The sequence below is a fragment of the Triturus cristatus genome, chromosome 6, assembly GCF_964204655.1.
Source record: "Triturus cristatus chromosome 6, aTriCri1.1, whole genome shotgun sequence".
Lineage (NCBI taxonomy): Eukaryota > Metazoa > Chordata > Amphibia > Caudata > Salamandridae > Triturus > Triturus cristatus.
In genome coordinates this window covers 980,572,592-980,590,511 of record NC_140589.1, presented here as the reverse complement: position 1 = coordinate 980,590,511, position 17,920 = coordinate 980,572,592, and the positions used below count along the sequence as shown (strand labels likewise).

The 17,920-nt window shown below is 45.0% G+C and overlaps 1 protein-coding gene across 50 annotated transcripts in view; it reads right to left on the bottom strand.

Moving 5' to 3' along the window:
- Positions 1–17,920, bottom strand: part of LOC146820883 (uncharacterized) — a 1,936,624-nt gene that overhangs the window by 365,506 nt on the left and 1,553,198 nt on the right. For all 50 annotated transcript variants that reach the window (XM_085611721.1, XM_085611696.1, XM_085611722.1 and 47 more), the window contains one exon: positions 17,409–17,456. In XM_085611721.1, coding sequence (XP_085467847.1) covers positions 17,409–17,456 — 48 coding nt within the window. The remainder of the gene's footprint in view (positions 1–17,408; positions 17,457–17,920) is intronic.

The following is a 17,920-nucleotide window of genomic DNA, read 5'->3' as shown; positions in this document are numbered from 1 at the left end:
TCTGTAATTTGGAAGGCGAACTCAGAAGATTTCAGGCATACCCTGCGCTGCCAGGCTTAATGAGCCCGGTTCTTCAATTGGTGCCCTCTGTGAGGCCGCTTCAGAGGTCGTGGGTCCAACCCAAGGATCGTGAGGAGCCCCGCAAGGAAATTCCGGAGGACGCGCACCACATGATCGACCCCTGCATGTTATAAGTGGACCAAAGGTTTTTTACCGTGTGGCTTCTCCCTTCCAACGGCTGCAAAGACCCGCTGCCCTGACTGCGGCCACGCTTTGGCTCCCTTGGTAATTGGTATCGCGAGACATCAGACGGACCTCTGTTGGTGTACGGAAACATCTGGTTAAGTTAAGTATAGTGGCCACTCCTTTGTCTTTGTTTTGGCTTTGTTCGACTTTTGCAAAAGCCGAAACCGAGGGGTGAGTGCAGTTTTTTTTGTACTATAAAGTGACTAATTAACCCCCTTGAAGTTTGTAATGAAACTATTGTGGTAGCGATGCCTGGTTTCAGTAAGTTTGGAAGATGGTTTTGTTGTAATCGCGATCGAGCTTCCCAACTGGAGGACTCTTGTCCAATTCCTCCGGCCGGAACTCCCACTTATGAAGTATATTCTAAACATGGAATTGGCTCCATAGCTTTTAATGAGGCATGGGTTCGCTATACTAGGAAAGATGATGTTTTACAATGGCCACAGAACGGCAGTTTTGAGCTCAAAATTTTAGATAATTTGGAGAACACTTTGTTTAAGCGAAAAGCCCGGCCAGCTATGTTTGACTCTTTTCGCCTATGGCGTAAGGAGGCCAAACAGAAAGAAATAAAACAAGCTAAAAGAGATAGGAGGGATATGTCTATTTTACAAGCTGCGCAACAGTTTAAAAATAATGAAACCGATCATGCGATTGAGGTCTCAGATAGGCAACATCGTATGGTGGTAGATAAATGTTATCCAGTGTTGCCAACTTCCCCTACGGAGAAAAATGTGGACCCTGAGAAGGATCCTTTAATGTCCCATCTGTTGAGATTACCCCCGCCCTATGCGCAGGGAGCTAATGTACCTTTTGGATTACCGCCTGCCCCCAGAGCGAATGCACCTTAATTATTAGCACCTGCCCCGCCTGTTCCACCTGTTGTCCCACCTGTCGCTCCTCAATCGGTTCCTGCACCCCCACCACAGCTTTCTTCGGTATTACCGAGCTCTCCCTTACCTTCGGCTCCCTTCGTAAATGTTACTCCCTCTTCTGCCCCGCCTTATATTCTGTCTCCTGTCCTAATGACCAATTCTACCTCCGCTCGGAGGCGAATGATCGATACCGTTTCTGGCCTTTTGTCCCCTCTCTTTGGGACATTTCAAATGACCCCTGTTCCTCCTCACAGAAAAACTCATAGTCAGCTCCCAGGTCCGAAGGAACGGGAAGTGCTAGATCTTCAAGCCCGAAGGTGGATCACGAATGGCCCCCAGCATAGTGTGCAAGATATTATGGTCACCTTTCAGCAGTGGGAGGCGCCAACGCAGAGATATGTTTTTGATACTATGTGTAACATTTTAAGTCAAGAGTGGTAGGATATGGGATTGGGACGAGCCCCTCAGGGCCTGCTCGATGTACAGGCCGAGTTTGATAAAGGGCTGTTTGTGGGCGCAGAGGTTGAGGACGCGGTAGAAAGGCTTGTCACTTTTAGAATGATGCTTGCCTGCCGGTCCTTGCCAAAACGCGATTCGTCCGTCAGGCGAAAATTAAAACACTATCCCATGAGAGAGGTTCCCCCAGTGTGGAGAGAGGAGGTTGCAGCTCAGGGTGGTAATGCTCTTATCCCTGCTCACTTTCAACGTGTGTGGGTACACGTTCCGTGGAAACGATCTGAGGTATTGGCCCTTAAGCAGTCCTTTCCGGACCCCCGTAAAAATCCTGCTGGGTACTACAAAGAGATGTCCCAAATTGTCCATGCATGTATTATGAATTTGGCCGATATAGACATGCTAATGGGTAATGTGGTCCCACAACCGTTATGGGCTAGGATTCGGAAGGAGGACCATGTGGGGGAACTGGGGGGTGATTGGGCTGCCATACTCGCCGCGGACAGACTCCAAGTGGGTGGTGCCAAACCTGAAGCTCTAATTACAGAACTCCCAGCTAGGATCATTACCTTACTGAAAACTATGATGCCACCTCTGCGAATTAATTGGGATAAGTTAGCAGCTTGTAAGCAGAAAGCGGATGAAAACGTCTCTGATTTCTTCACTCGTTTCGAGGAGACGTTCATCGATCATAGTGGTCAGGATATGAGCACGGAAGGTGGCCAACGATTGTTTGTAGCCAAATTTGTGTCAAATTTGGTTCCGGAAATATCTAATAAATTGAAGAATTCTGAAAGTGCATGGGCGGTCTCCTCTTCGGCCCAGATATTGGCTACTGCCCAGTACTATGAAAATAGGGATAAAGAGGAAAGAGAGAAACTTGATAAAAAGACCAAAGAGTTGAAAACAAAAGTTCTTTTACAACAAGCTTATCCTCCTCGCCCTGCCCAACGTGAATATCAGCCGTCTCCACAATTCCAGAGACAGTTGCAGAGGTCTGGGCCTTTCGTTCCCTGACCCCCACTGGGCCAAAATCAATGCGCTTTCTGTAAAGAAGAAGGCCATTTAAAGTATAATTGCCCGGTTTTGTTACAGCGCACAAGCGGTATTCCCGCGTCACGAGGCCAGGGTGGTTATCAGTCAGCACCAAGAGGTAGAGGACGAGGTATGCCGCCTAATAACCAACGTTCCATGCCCCCTGGAAACTCCACGAATTATTTTGATCAGCAAAATGTTCAGTCTACTAACTATTACAACAGTGATTACTATACTGAGGATTAGAGTCAGAATTCCCAACCTAGCTAGGACAACCATGGACAAAGTAAGGGAGTAGTATCACCTCCAGTGGACCAAAGTGGGCCTTATGTTGATGTGGAAGCACTAGGTGTTACAGAGCCATTCCTATTAGACGCTGGTGCAACAAAGAGCTCTATGATTCACTCTAAACTCCCTGGGGCACCTTTGTCTGGCTGTACAAATGTTTCTGTAGGTTTTTCTGGTGCCCCAGTTCAAAACCCAGTTTCGTGCCCTTTGCCCATTTCAATAGGTCCTTACAAATTGGAGGCCCCGCTCCTTTTAACAACTGGTTGTGGTGAAAATTTGTTGGGCTTGGATTTATTGAAGAGATTGTATGCGACATTACACTGTTCCCCTTCTGGTGTACGTCTTACCTTAGGTAAGAAATTGACCTCACCGATGTACTTGTCTAAAGATCAGCTTCCCCCTGAATTACAATCTCTTCCAGCCACCCTCTGGGCCACCGGCCCCAATGATGTTGGCCTCCTGCGGATTCCTCCCTACATTGTAACCCTCAAGCCTAATACTAAATTTCCTCGCATTACACAATATAAAATTTCCAGTGACGGCGAAAAAGCTCTTTTGACTATAGTTCATGATTTGGTATAGAACGATGTAGTCGAAGAGACTAGGGAAAATGTATGCAATAGCCCTGTTCTGCCTGTTTTTAAACAAACCGACCCCTCTCAGCCACCTGTCTATCGTTTTGAGATTGATCTCAGAGAGGTCAACAAGATTGTGGTACCTCAATTCCCTGTTGTGCCGGATATTAATGCCCTGCTGACAAGGATACCAGCCTCAGCTTCCTGGTTTTCCGTCATTGACCTCAAAAATGCTTTCTTCAGCATTCCCATTGCTGAGGAAAGTAGGGATATTTTTGGCTTCTCCTTAGCAGGCCGAAGCTTCCGGTTCAAGCGAGCTCCTCAAGGCTATTGCGAGAGCCCCTCCATTTATAGTCAAGCATTGAAATCACAGCTCGATACTTTGTGTTTACCACCTGGGGCCACCCTCATTCAATATGTGGATGACCTGTTGGTTGCAGCAGATTCTGAAGACACTTGTAAAAAGGCTACCATTTCAGTGTTACGCCACTTATCTGACCACAACCACAAGGTTTCACCATCAAAATTGCAATATTGCTGCCAAGAGGTTACCTACCTAGGTCATCTCTTGTCAAAGGAGGGACGGCGATTGACCCCAGAACGTATCCAAGCAATTGCCCAAATGCCTATTCCATGTACGCAAAAAGAGGTGCGTGCCTTTTTAGGTATTACCTCTTATTGTAGACAATGGATCCCCAATTTTTCCCTTCTGGCAAAACCTCTGTTGGCACTCACTCTTAAAGATACACCACACCCGCTTCCATGGACTGCGGAATGTCAGAAAAGTTTCACTGATTTACGCACTGCCTTGTGCTCTGCCCCTGTGTTAGATACTCCTGATTACAGTAAGCCTTTCACACTCTATGTTCATGAGAAAGAAGGTTGCGCGTTATCAGTTTTAACGCAACAATTTGGGGACAAGCAACGCCCCTGTGCCTATTTTTCGGCCACGTTAGATCCAGTGGCCAAGGCATTACCTAGCTGTTTGAGGGCTACAGCAGCAGCGGCAGTTTCCATTCGCCAGTCCGCTGGATTGGTATTAGATAATACCCTTATTGTCATGGTACCGCATGCAGTAGACACCCTCCTGAATAGAACAAAGACCCAACACCTCACGAGTGCACACCTTTCGGGGTAGGAATTGATGCTCTTGGCTAGCCACATACACATTAAGCGATGTAATACCTTGAACCCGGCAACATTGCTGCCAATTCCAGTAGAAAATTACACTCAGGAGCAACACGACTGCTTCCTCCGCAAGGAGGAAGAGACAAAAGGCAGAGTTGATTTAAAGGATACTCCACTCCCGGACCCGGATGGGACATTATGGGTGGACGGTTCTTGTTTTAAGCTTCTCAATGGTGAAACGACCTCAGCCTATGCAGTCACTACCTTATACACTGTTGTAGAAACAGCGCATATTATATATAACTCAGCTCAGGCAGCTGAATTGATAGCACTGACTAGAGCTTGTGTGTTGGCTGAAGGAAAAAGGGTGAATGTGTATACTGATAGTCAGTATGCGTTTGGAGTGGCCCATAGTTTTGGCCGCCTGTGGAAGGAAAGAGGGTTTCTCACATCCCATGGCACTAAGATACAGCATGGCCAATTGGTAAATGACCTCCTTGAATCACTCACCTTGCCCACTCAGATAGCGATTGTGAAGTGTAGTGCACATAAGAAGATCACTGATGATGTAGGTCAAGGAAATGCTTTCGCAGACCATATAGCGAAAGAGACAGCTAGAGACGCTACAAGCCGCATGTATGTTGCAGGCTCTGCTAGATGGGTTGCACAAGGAGGGATGTGTGAGAATACTGTGGACAGTGTGAAAATGATCCAGGCAGAGGCTACAGAGAAATAATTGAGTACGTGGAAAGAAAGTATAGTAAGATTGGATGTGACAGGGTGCTGGACAGACTTGTCAGAACAGCAACGCTGGTTGTTACCAGATGCTTATGTACTCCCAGTAGTTACCATGGCACATGGTCCAGCCCATATTAGCACTAAAGGTATATGCAAGCTTTTGGCTCCGGGATGGAAGAATGTGGGTATCCCTAAATGTGCAGACAATCTGGTTAAGCATTGTATTGTATGCTTGATGCATAACCCGGGGAAGGGAACACCAACACCAGCAGGACACTTTGCTTCCCCAACTTACCCTTTTGAGATTTTACAAATAGATTACATCCACATGGAACGATGTAACAATCTGAAGTACATTCTTGTTGTGGTATGTGCCTTCTCCCGATGGGTAGAGGCCTATCCCCTGAAAGATAATACTGCTCTATCCACGGCAAAAGACCTTCTGAAGGAGTTTCTGCCAAGATTTGGGTTACCGAGAATTATTTGGAGTGAAAACGGAAGTGAATTTGTGGGTCAGATCATGCAGAAAGTATGTACAGGCCTTGGCATTCAGCAAAAATTCCACGCAGCAAACCATCCTCAGTCAGCAGGTTTGGTGGAATGCTATAATGGCACCCTTAAGCTTAAACTGGCGAAAATACAAGCCAGCACGGGTCTTGCCTGGCCTGATGCCCTGCCCTTGGCTCTCTTATCCACCAGAACAACCACCCATTCCCGTATGGGGCTTAGTCCTTATGAGGTTGTCTTTGTACGCCCGCAAACATTTGGGGCGTCCCAAGGCCAAAGAGATAGAGCATCCATTGTTAATTGACTATTTACATGATCTAACCACTAAGTTACGTGTCCTCCACCAACAGGTACAAGATACTTTGCCCCAGGCTTCAACGGATCCTGGTCACACCATACGGCCGGGAGACTGGGTCTGCGTCAAAAACTTCCAGAGGTCAAAGAACTTGGACCCTCGCTGGAGAGAACCTCGTCAGGTGCTACTGACGACACGTACTGCAGTAAAGGTGGTAGGCAAAAAGAACTGGGTACATGGGGTACATTGCAAGAAAGTGCCCCTACCATTGCCTTATGATCAATGGGTTCATAAACGAATTAGTGACTCTAAAACCGGAAGAGTACCAAGATTTGGACTATTTAGCGATGTGCGCCTAGACTTTGCCGGAGCAGGACAAGACGACGACGAGGTCCTCCAGAGAGCTATACCACCGGCAGTGAAATTGGACACTACTAAACCACATCTCCTTTTCCAAGAACAAACTGTACCTGGTTCCCAGAGGTACGATTTGAGGCCCAGACTGAACAAAATACCTCAATAGTGCTTCATTGACTTTTGTCTTTATCCCGATTTCCACATGATTGCAGGGCCGTGGTCGTAAGTCTCAGAATTGTGACCCAAATGTGGCTCTAGGACTGTGGGACTTGTAGGAAAGTATAAAGAACTACAGACAATCACAGCTGAGTGAAGCAACCTCCCGTCACGGGCAATATTTAGAGCTGGAAATGACTGTTAACAAGGGAATAGACAAAATACAATCAATGAGCACGAAGCATTGTAAATTATTGCATAATCGTTTTATAGTGGCTTTAATAATATTGATTTTGATATGTATTATATTGTCTTGTATAGGATGGGGACTACACGTAATTTTTACACAGCCTACTCCCAAAGTTACGGTTGAAATGCATACACATGTCACTCTACCACCTCATGATGAGTCAAGAAGGAGTGAATTCCGCAACAACACATTCGTTTCCATGCTACACCAACATCAATTGGCCACTAATGCGACGAACTGTTGGGTTTGCGGTCTTCTGCCAAGTTCGGTGAATACTGGAATGCCATACATTACCCTTCCTTTTTCATTTAATGGCTCTTGTAGTGCATGGTGGGAATTGAGCACCAGTTGGGTATTTTCTGGAGATGGGGATACTCGAAAAGTAAGGAGCTTGGGAGTACATCTATACCATTTATGTTGGCAGGACAGAAAAAGGATATATGGGACGGATAGTGAGAAATCAGAATATGCAGATCGCCAAACCAAATCTACGGATTTGTATTTTCTGCCCTCTAATAGAACCTCTCGAAAAGGACAAACTTTTCTAGTGGTACCTGAACAAGCACCATTCTGTATTAGGAAAGGAGGGTTAGAATATAAGGGTACAAGCAATTGCCAACATATTGTGTCATTGAATGGGACAGATTGGCCTTGCATGGTTCCCTCACGTAATACATACTTCGTGTGTGGAAATAAGGCTTCCACTTCTCTACCTGGTAATTGGAGAGGCACTTGTTATATCGCTTGGTTGTTGCCCCCTACATATATAGCAGATGCCAAGCATCATTTACAGAAAAGAGGGGTGGCGTCTGACCAGGATACGTCAGGACAAGAAGTCGGGGATGTCTTGAAAGGACTCCTTCCATTCTGGGGCTCATTAGCCAACAGTAGAGACATAAGACAACTAATTCGAGTTGTGGAAGCCACTGTCAATGAAACAGCTGGAGCTTTGAGTATCATCACTGCAGAACTCGCTGCTGACCGCCTTGTCACGCTTCAGAACAGGATGGTATTAGATATCATCCTTGCTGACCGTGGGGGCATATGCAGATTGATTGGATCTAGCTGTAGCATTTTTATTCCAGACAACGCCCCTACAGTATACCAAGCCATCTCTAAGCTACATAAGATCGCTGAGTCCGTTCACCAGGATGAAGGGAATTGGTCTCTGATGGGATGGTTTGGGGAACTACTGTCTACATGGGGATAGAAGATTCTTACCTTTGTGGGAGCGACTTTGGCTATTCACTTCTCATGTTGCCTTTGCCTACAATGTGGTCCAGCTATATGCGGGCTCTGCGCCACCCTGTGTGTTCCAAATCCGGTATCACAGAAAGCAGCAAACACAAAACAAATGATGCAACAACAGCTTGTAGATTTCATGGCTATTGAAGTCTATTCAGATTAACAACAGCCTCTGGTTTCTTTGCCTGAGTAATGGCAAAAGGAGGGTCTGAGGAAATTCAAAAACGGCCCCATCTTTTCTAGTAACACCATTACGCTGTTGCCCTCACTCAGGCACCTTCAACCTTCATAGCGTTTCTCTCTCATTCTATACTGTTGCACATATTACACGACCTTTCCTGTTTCCCTGTGCTAAGTCCATTCTGAGACCCGGCTCGAAGCAACTAATCCCCGAGATAACCATCTATTGACCCTTGGTGACCGTTCTCGGCCTCTCCAGTTGTTTTACGAATCACCATCTTCAACACGCAAACACGTCCTGTTGTAAATTAATTTAACCAAGGAATGGCTATGCCGCCTGACCTATAGGGTCAGGTAGAGAACACGACCTTAGGGAAGGAATTTCTATTACCCATTATCCTGTATCTTGTACAAGAGAATGTTTTCTTGTGGATGATTTGTATTTTTATTGCACATTGAGGCGGTTATTGCTTTAGGGGATTCAAGCGCTACAAAAGACTGTGAGCCACGGATTGAAGTGGCAGTCTCCTGAGAACCTATCACTGATGGACTTCTAGGACAACTGTACCTAGCTGCAGCCAATAAATTGAAGTTCCTATGCCAGACAGAGTGTTCCGTGTCTGTCATTTGGAAGGCGAACTCAGAAGATTTCAGGCGTACCCTGCGCCGCCATGCTTAATGAGCCCGGTTCTTCAACACCAAACATCACTAGCCTCTTTAAAAAACACAATACCATACAATACACGAAAGCAGCTCATGACAAACACACACAACTGATGGCACATTTAAACCAGCCAGAAATCAGACTCCACTCTATGAATGAACCCTAGAAAGAGGATCTGACGTTGTCTGCATACATTTTATATCATAGAGTGCATCTGTAGATATACTGAGTATAATTTGAGTTCAGCACCATTGCTGAGTGTGGTGGGGTCCTGACTCAGTAGAAGTGATGCCTCAAGTGGGTCATAATGCCCCTTCCTTCAATCAACACTGGTGATAAAATGCACATTACACTCTTCGCATCTGCATATATGGTTGGTGAAATTTTATTTTTTCCTTACACTCTAAACGTCTGCATATATGAGTCCCTGTCAGCACTTTTGCACTGCCGAAACATCATTTTTTTGACGTTATGGTGGTGAAATGTGCCACTGGCATATTTATGAGACCACGTAAAGCCACGTTAAGTGGCTTTTGAGGGCCTTATAAATATGTGCCCCTTTCACACATAAAACTGCATAAACGGGGTGTTCCATCGGTGTTGATGGGAGCGTTCCCAGCAACATCCTTGGTTTTTTGACACTGCCCCAGATTTACGAGAAATTGTAAGTCAAAAACGTACGCCTCCCCTGAGGCATGAGGAGAAACATCTTTATTTCTCCTTGTTTTTCCTCTTTCTATGTGTGCTGCATTCTGGAGCACACATAGAAAGAGGAATGTTTATGTGAAATATGCATATGTTTCATGAAATTACAGTTATGCAAAATAAATATCTTCGGGCATAAAAGTGTCACATTGGATACAGGCAGGAGACTGGGTCGAGGAGAACATGTCTTGCTTATGTGGAAAATGTAACTGCAAGACTGTCTACTGAAATCTGTCCACCCTAGGCACAAAATCATGCGCTTGTTTGCTCTATGTGAAATGCTGGAAATCCCAAAATTAATGCCAAATTTTACAGGCATGAAAATAGTATTGCGAAAGCGTAATCTTAAACACTTAAGGGCATATTTATCACTAAGTAACGCAACGCCGCAAACCAACTTGTTGCACTGTGCTGCATGACATGGAAAGGGCAGGAATGCACCATATTTAACATGATACAGGGCATTCCTCTTTTCACCCAGCGTTGGCACACAATGTGCTGCCCAGTGCCCACACAGTCACCCTTGCGCCATGGTGCAAGGGTGCCTGTGTTGTAAGCAGTAATGTTGGCCCCTTCTTGTACAAAAACAATACCCTGAGGCATTTTCCTCTACAGAATGCAGCACACATAGAAAGAGGAAAAAAAGAGGAGAAATAAATATAGCATTTTGACATGTACTCAGTTCTACCAGTAATGTTAAATCGGGGAATGAGCCAAAATACATGGGTATTGTGTGGAAACACCCATGCACCACCCTTGGGGAGAGTAATAGGAAGCAGCAGTTTGTGCTGCATTGTGTTACTCTGGATTTATTAAGCCACTCAGGCCCACACAAGGTGGCCTTGCGTGGCTTGATAAATCAAATGTAAGGGTTGCATTTGCACCCCCTTTGCGTGGCACAAAAGAAATGCAACTCCTCTGATAAATATATTTGAGTGTGCTTGGCGAGTGTGCTTGGCTTCGAATGTATGACTGTCCAGGACCATGAGCCAATCGCTGACAAATTTTAATGGTATTTTTAGTTCTCGCCTAGCGACGCAGGGCCATGTGCTGTTGCCTAGGCGAGATCTATTGTTGCCGACTTGCTTTGGAATGCGGGACAGGATAGGTGCACGCGCTTGAAAGACATGAGCTGTGAACGCGTACGGCGGCGTTAGCTGAAGTGGCAGGACAGGACATGTGCACGCGGCAGCTTGCACCACATTAACACACCTCCTGCTTCCTTGCTGAACAAATCAGAGGACTGCAGATGTGCACGGGCCAACCTGCGATGCGTTACCACGCCTCTTGCGCTGCTGCGGGGGCCCAGTGTCGGTGCAGTGTCTCTCCTGTTCTGTGCAAGACGGGACAGAAAATGCAGGTTAGTAAAGCGCCGCGGCGCATTACAACATGGGCCTTAGAAGTTTCCTGTCTCGCCGAGCTCCTCAAAGGGGTTCACGATGCGGACAGCAGGAGAACTGCACATGTGCACGTGCCAACTTGTGACGCGTTACCACCTTTCTCACAGCGTCTGTTTGAGTTTTTTATTTCTATTTTAACTAGCGCATGCAGCCCAGGACATGAGGCCGAGTCATAAAGCCCCCCAACCCCACACTCAGTATCATAGCAACCCTTCCATAAATAACCACTGGCCAAAACAACTGCACCTGCAGCCCACCCGTGCCCTCGCTCTTGAGACAGCCTTACCTTGCATTTTCTCCAAAGTGACGTTAATCACCTCGCAGCCTTACGTCTATTTTGCGTCCCCGGGCTCCCTTCTCTGTTGCTCTGAACTCCATGCACCGACTTCCTCGCTCTGTAGTCAACGAGGGACGTATGGAGGCCCGCGGCTGCTGCACACAATGGCCTAAAAGCCCCTCTTGAGTAAAGTTTATTCGGCCGGGGGCACATGTACGTCTAACAGCTTAGCTGTGTGCACACAGGACAAAACATATGCACGCGCTCTGCTTTCGGTTTTAAGGACAAACCATATGCACGCGCTTTTCTTTTCTTGCGGCACGGCATTTACTTTCGCTTTTCTTGGGCACATGTATGTCTGTGTAACATGCACATGCACATGCACGCGCTCTGCTTCGCGCTCTGCTTTGGTCGTAAGGACAAACCATATGCAGGCGCTTTGCTTTTGTTGCGGCACAGGCGATTACACAGTTTAGCAGCAGGGCTTTCAAATGCTGCGCCGATCCTCGCTGTGACTCCTGTCTTCAAATTCCAAAGCAGGCACAATGCCCATTTCCACTGCAGCTTTGGCAACTTCATTCACTTTGCCACACTCCATCAATAAATCCCCACTTACACCGCACAGATTTATTGCCTTTCAAATATTTATGTTTCAGTTTCAGGAATAATACTTGTATTTAGTTAAACCAGATTGGTCGCACACTGCTACACCTACCAGGCGTGTTCCCCCAATGAAATGGTCCCTGAAGGTCAGCGTCGGCGGATACACCTATGCTCGAGTGTGAATGCAAGTATGCGTGGCGTGTGCCATCCCTGGACACGTGTTTCGAGGTAGTTGCCTCTCGTCAGCAGGGAGTAGGAAAATGTGTGGGGTTGCTGTGTAAGCTGCTTGTATTTATTTTGTTGCAATGCTTATTGCACCTCCACAGCCGCTGTCAGGTGTACATTTATGATTGAACATGCGGCTACTGCGGTTCTTGCCTACGGCCGCAAGGGAGGAGCACAGGCTATGTGTGGTGGCGGTGGTGCGTATGTTCTCAATTGTGCCCCATGCCTGGAGTCGTCACACTTCTCCCCAGGGGGTCAGTACAGTGTCATGCATAGCACATGTCTGCTCCTTATACAGGACACCGACCCAGGCAAAGTCCATCAGCCTAAAGTCGTTCAGTGGGTGTACAGTGTCCTGCAGGGTCTGATCCTGGTTACGGAGCACCACCTCCCACTACATACCCTTGTACACAGCTGGGTGCGCAGTATTTTGGCTCCTGTAACTAGCCCCAGTTCCCGAGCTTTTAGTCTGGTGGGATTCAAAGGTACTCACCTGTAAAACAAGCATTTGCAATGCAATAGGTCTCGCATTTATGCAAGTTTGACCAATTGGCATTGTAAATGACAATGGCTTTTATTTATGTTTGAAAAACCAAAACATAAATAAAAGGCAATGTCATTCACAATAAAAATAGCTCAAACTCTCGCAAATGCGAGACCTATTGCATTGCAAATGCTTTTTCCTGTTTGAGGATGGCACTTACCTGGTAAGAGCTGTCTTCAAACTACTACACAAATTAAATATTGTTCTCTGTATAGATGCCACATGTTGAAGTGTTGAAAACTTTCCAATTCTCAACAGTGTAAACTCGACTCAGAAGCGGCAGAAAAGCCTTCTGGGAGCATATGTGCTCAATACTACATTTTTGACAAAAGATACCATTACTGCAGATCTGTAAATGAGTAGCCAAGTGTTCCCCTACTGAACATATTCTCTAGAAGGTGCTAACGCTTTGTTGTTCTCAAAGTTCCCAACCATTTTGGCAATCAAACTTTTATGAGGAGAGAGTTATATTTTAACAGCTCAATACTGCAGCTTTTGCCAAGGAGACATCACCTGTATTCTGGTTTTGGTAAGAGGAGGTGTTTTTTCTGTCTATGATTGTAAACATAAACATATTACAACACACATCAGAACAAAGATATGACTAACAGTCAGCTGAAAAATACAATTAAGCCATTTCTGCATTCTTGACAGGCAGAAAATATATATGCATTGAACAGTTTTCACTTCAATAATTTCACAGCAATTGTTGCAGTGATTATTAATAATGTCACAGAAGATGTCATGAGTGATGTAATATGTGGGATAATTAGCAGTGCATGGCAGAGGTATGAGGTATAGTTACCCTGGGGCACGAGGTGTAGTTTCTTGAGATAGTTATAACTGTCGAATTTCTATGGTTGTGTGTGTGTAAAATCTGCGTCTATCTATAACATCCCTGTAACCTTTGGGTTTTCAGTGAAATCCTACGTTTTTAATGATAATTCCTAATTATAATGTCCTTGTAACCTTTGTTTTTTACAGTGAATATATAAATATACAACCCGGGACTGCAGGGAAGACCATACAGGCCTCCCCTGCACTAATTGTACAAATAGCCTTGGGGAGGCAGTGGTTCTTGGGGCTGTGGCAGGGGGGCGTGCGGGTTCCCTGCATCATTTTATTGTTTGCACCAGGGAGGTGGCAGTCCCTGGGTTAGGGGGTCCACGTGGGCACCCCCTACATAATTAAGGAACACTATCCGTATAATTTAGCCTACCCGGGGGCTTCATGAAAAAGAGGTGCGGGAACCGTGGCATCTTTCTAATTTGTATTTACTGCGGATCCAGGGGTCCACCAGTGAATTTACATCAAAATTCAATTAAAAACATACCGTTACCATCCCCCACCACCATATCTAGGGTGTCAGGCTACTCCTACCCTGTTCCCTTTACTTTATTTTTTACATATTTTGTGGCTTCCTGGTTGAAGTGTTGGCAGACAATCATATTTCAGTAGGATCCGCAAGTTCATTGCACAGACTCGCATCCCCAGACATCTATATTTTTGAAAACCTGAATATCTGTGCTTTCTTGGCCAAGAGGCCTAGGGGGTGCAGGGTGTTTTTACCCTGCCCCTTTTTCTTTTTTATAAGCTTTTTTCAGTGACTCAGTTCAACTGAGTAACAAAATGACTGCCAACACTTCCTGGTTTGAGGTTGAAGTGTTGGCAGCCAATCAAATTTCAGTAGGGTTTCAGTAGGATTTTGGACTCCCAGATATCTATTTGTTTTAAACTTAAATATCTCTGAAACTACTGAATGGATTTACACCAAATCACTAAATGCACACTTTCTGGACCAACATCTACCTTTCTGACAAATTTTGTGTAATTCCGTCCAGCTGTTCGGGCTGTAGTCATATTAAAAATATGCAAACGCCCAACAGACATACCATGGGGAAAACACATTTTGGTATGCCCCTTTCTCCTCAGCCCCCACTTGACAGATCACCCCGAAACTTTCAACACAGCAGATGAACCAAAAAGGGGAAGCTTGTTGAATATTCTGTGAAGATTCGTCAAGTGGCGCCAAAGTTATTTGCAAAACAAAAAACACTTTTCGTACGGAAACTTTGGTACCAACTATAACCACCTATTGGCTATCACCAGTAGGATATATATCCCAAGACAAAAGTGACCTTCCGGTAACCAACGACCCTTGGAAGGTGGCGCGCTGACCGACAGAAAAGGCCGGTAATCACAATAAGCAAAACACCACTTCTGTAGTGCGCACTAAGGCATAACGTGGAATATATATTACCTACTGGCGGTCGCCAGTAGGTAGTTATAGTTAGGACCACGTTTCCATAGGAAATCCGCAACATTCTATTTTGAATAACTTTGGCGCCGGTCGACGAATCCTCGCGAATTTTTCAAAATAGGTGGGGCGCTACGCTCCGCTTCTACCCTGAAAGTCTCGGGGGGATTCGTCAAGCGGGGGCTGAGATAAAAGGGGGGTCCCAAAACGCGTTTTTCCCATGCATTTTTCCATAGGACCTTTAGACAGGGCTACAGCCCGAACGGCTGAACAGAATTACTAGAAATTTGGCAGAGAGGTAGTCCTCAGGTCAAGGAAGTGCCTTTTGTAGGTTTGGTGTAAATCTGTTCAGTAGATTCTGAGAAAATAGCCTTTAAATCAATATATATATCTGAGCCAGCTTACGGTGCGCTTACGGTGCGCTTACCGTACGCGTACGGTGGCGTGCGCGAGCGCGATTCTGATTGGCCCTTAGATCTTAGTAAACATTCGAATCGGCCGAAACCAGGAAGCGGCGGCCGCCATTTTCTCTCTCGCACTGAGAGTGATTTTTAAAATATAAAGCCCAAAAACATGTAAAGGGGCTGTTTAGACAGCTCCCACACACATAGCCATGTTGATGGAGTCCCCAAAGATCCCCCAAGGCCAAAAACGGAATTTTTATTTTTTCGGTAATTTCGCCGATTACGCTTACCGTACGCGTACGGTAAAAAATAAAAAAAAATAAAAAATTATCCACACTCTTTCTACCCCGTGTGCAATTGGTGCCCCAAGGGCACCAATTGTGCATGGCTTATTACACGTGAGATAAACTAAAATATTTAAAAAAAAAAAAATTATCCACACTCTCTCCACCCCGTGTGCAAATGGTGCCCGAAGGGCACCATTTGTGCATGGCTTTTAAAATTTACGAAAAATTAAAATATTACCTTTCAAAACGAAGTGCATCATATGTCCTCCATGTGCGCACGGTGCGCGAAGCGCATCGTGCATACATGGCCCATCTAGCGTAACGTGGGCACGCGGTGCGCATAGCGCACCGCGTGCCCACCGTGCGTGCACGGCACTAACTGCGTAAAGTGGGCACGCGGTGCGCGAAGCGCACCGCGTGCTCACTGTGCGCGCACGGTGCGCGAAGCGCACCGTGCGCGCACGGAACGAACTGCGTTAAGTGGGCGCGCACGCCACGAATGGCGTAAAGTAACTTAGCATTTAAAAAAACGTACAAATTCACTGAAAAAACCATAGGTTTCACACACGTTATCGTTAGGAATTAGCATTTAAAAAACCTTGCAAATTCACTGAAAAAAACATAGGTTTCACACATGTTATAGTTAGCGGAAATTTTACTGATAAAAAACCAATGAAATTCCCCCGTTATAGTTAGTGCAGGCAACTATAACTCACGCGACCGCAATCTTCTGCTGATGACATATGTGTCTTTATGAAAAAAAAATATTTGTAATATATGTATAGCTAAAAATGTATGGAAGAAGACATGGGCAAATAAGTGTCTAAATACAGTATTAGCATCAGCAGAGAATTGCGGTCGCGTGAGTTATAGTTGCCTGCACTAACTATAACGGGGGAATTTCATTGGTTTTTTATCAGTAAAATTTCCGCTAACTATAACATGTGTGAAACCTATGGTTTTTTCAGTGAATATATATATATATACACACACACATATATACATATATAAACACACATATATATGTATATATGTATACACATATATATATGTGTGTGTGTGTGTGTGTGCATATTTATTTTATACACACACACACAAAACAAACAGTGATACTCTACAACAAGGCTGCTTGCGAAAAAAGGGCTTTTATAGTTGTATATGACTGTATTCTTATATTATTAGTTGTTTACATTAAAATTCCCCTATGAATGCTCTTATTAGCGTGCATAAATTGATGCCTTAAGATTTATCTTCGAAGAGCACACCCAGTAAATACCCTCACTCATTTACTTGCTCATTCATTACCTCGCTCTCTTACTGTCACATGTTCTTTCTTTTTCAACAACTCTTCTGAAAAGGTGCTAAGAACAGAAAGGTGAGGATATGGCTGTGCCAAGGTCACCTCAGGCAGATATCTTAGATCACTATTTCAAAAGTCAATAAGAGGTACCACATTGGAAGTTATGGCCTTTGAATACACCTTGCTGCTAATGAAAAGTGAGCGCATCAGGAAATAAATATTGTTGTGCCTCAAGCCCTGTAAATCATTGAGTCGTACCTGCAGAAAGGCCTAGCTGCACAATCTCTGAATTGTCAGAATATTGCATATCCTTTCTGCTAGTAAAGGGCACTGGCCAGTACAAACACCCGACATTACATGAATTAGATGGTGTCACAAAAAGATGAATATGACGTAAAATAAAAATAAAAATCCTACCAGGTTTTGTAGGTTGAATTTCCTTCTTATGCACCTGTGTTTCTTGGTCTACAAAACAAAAGCAATCAACAAAATGACATGTTAAAAGTATTGGTTAGTTATCATTGGACACAATTTATGGTTAATTAATCTTCCCGCCAGCTACGTTTCACCCAATACATGTCATTTATAATATCAATTGTTTTATACATAGGCCTTGCTATCATAGATTGCAAGAGGATGGGATTATTATCAAAAACATAAGCTGTACCGAAAACCTATTAGCTGGATTGTTGGAGTGGGCATGACATTTTGGTGTTTGGAGATTGTCTGTGCTTCTTGATGTGGGGACAATGCACTAGGGCCCAGATTTACTAACATTTTGCACTGAGATGGCTCCACTTTTTCGGGTGCAGCCATGACGCAAAATGCTAGTCAAGATTTACAAAGCCAGGCAAGGGACACTTTGTGTCACTTTGTGTGTCTTTATAAAAAAAGCTCCTTGCACTGCGTTACATTACACTGCATCGGGT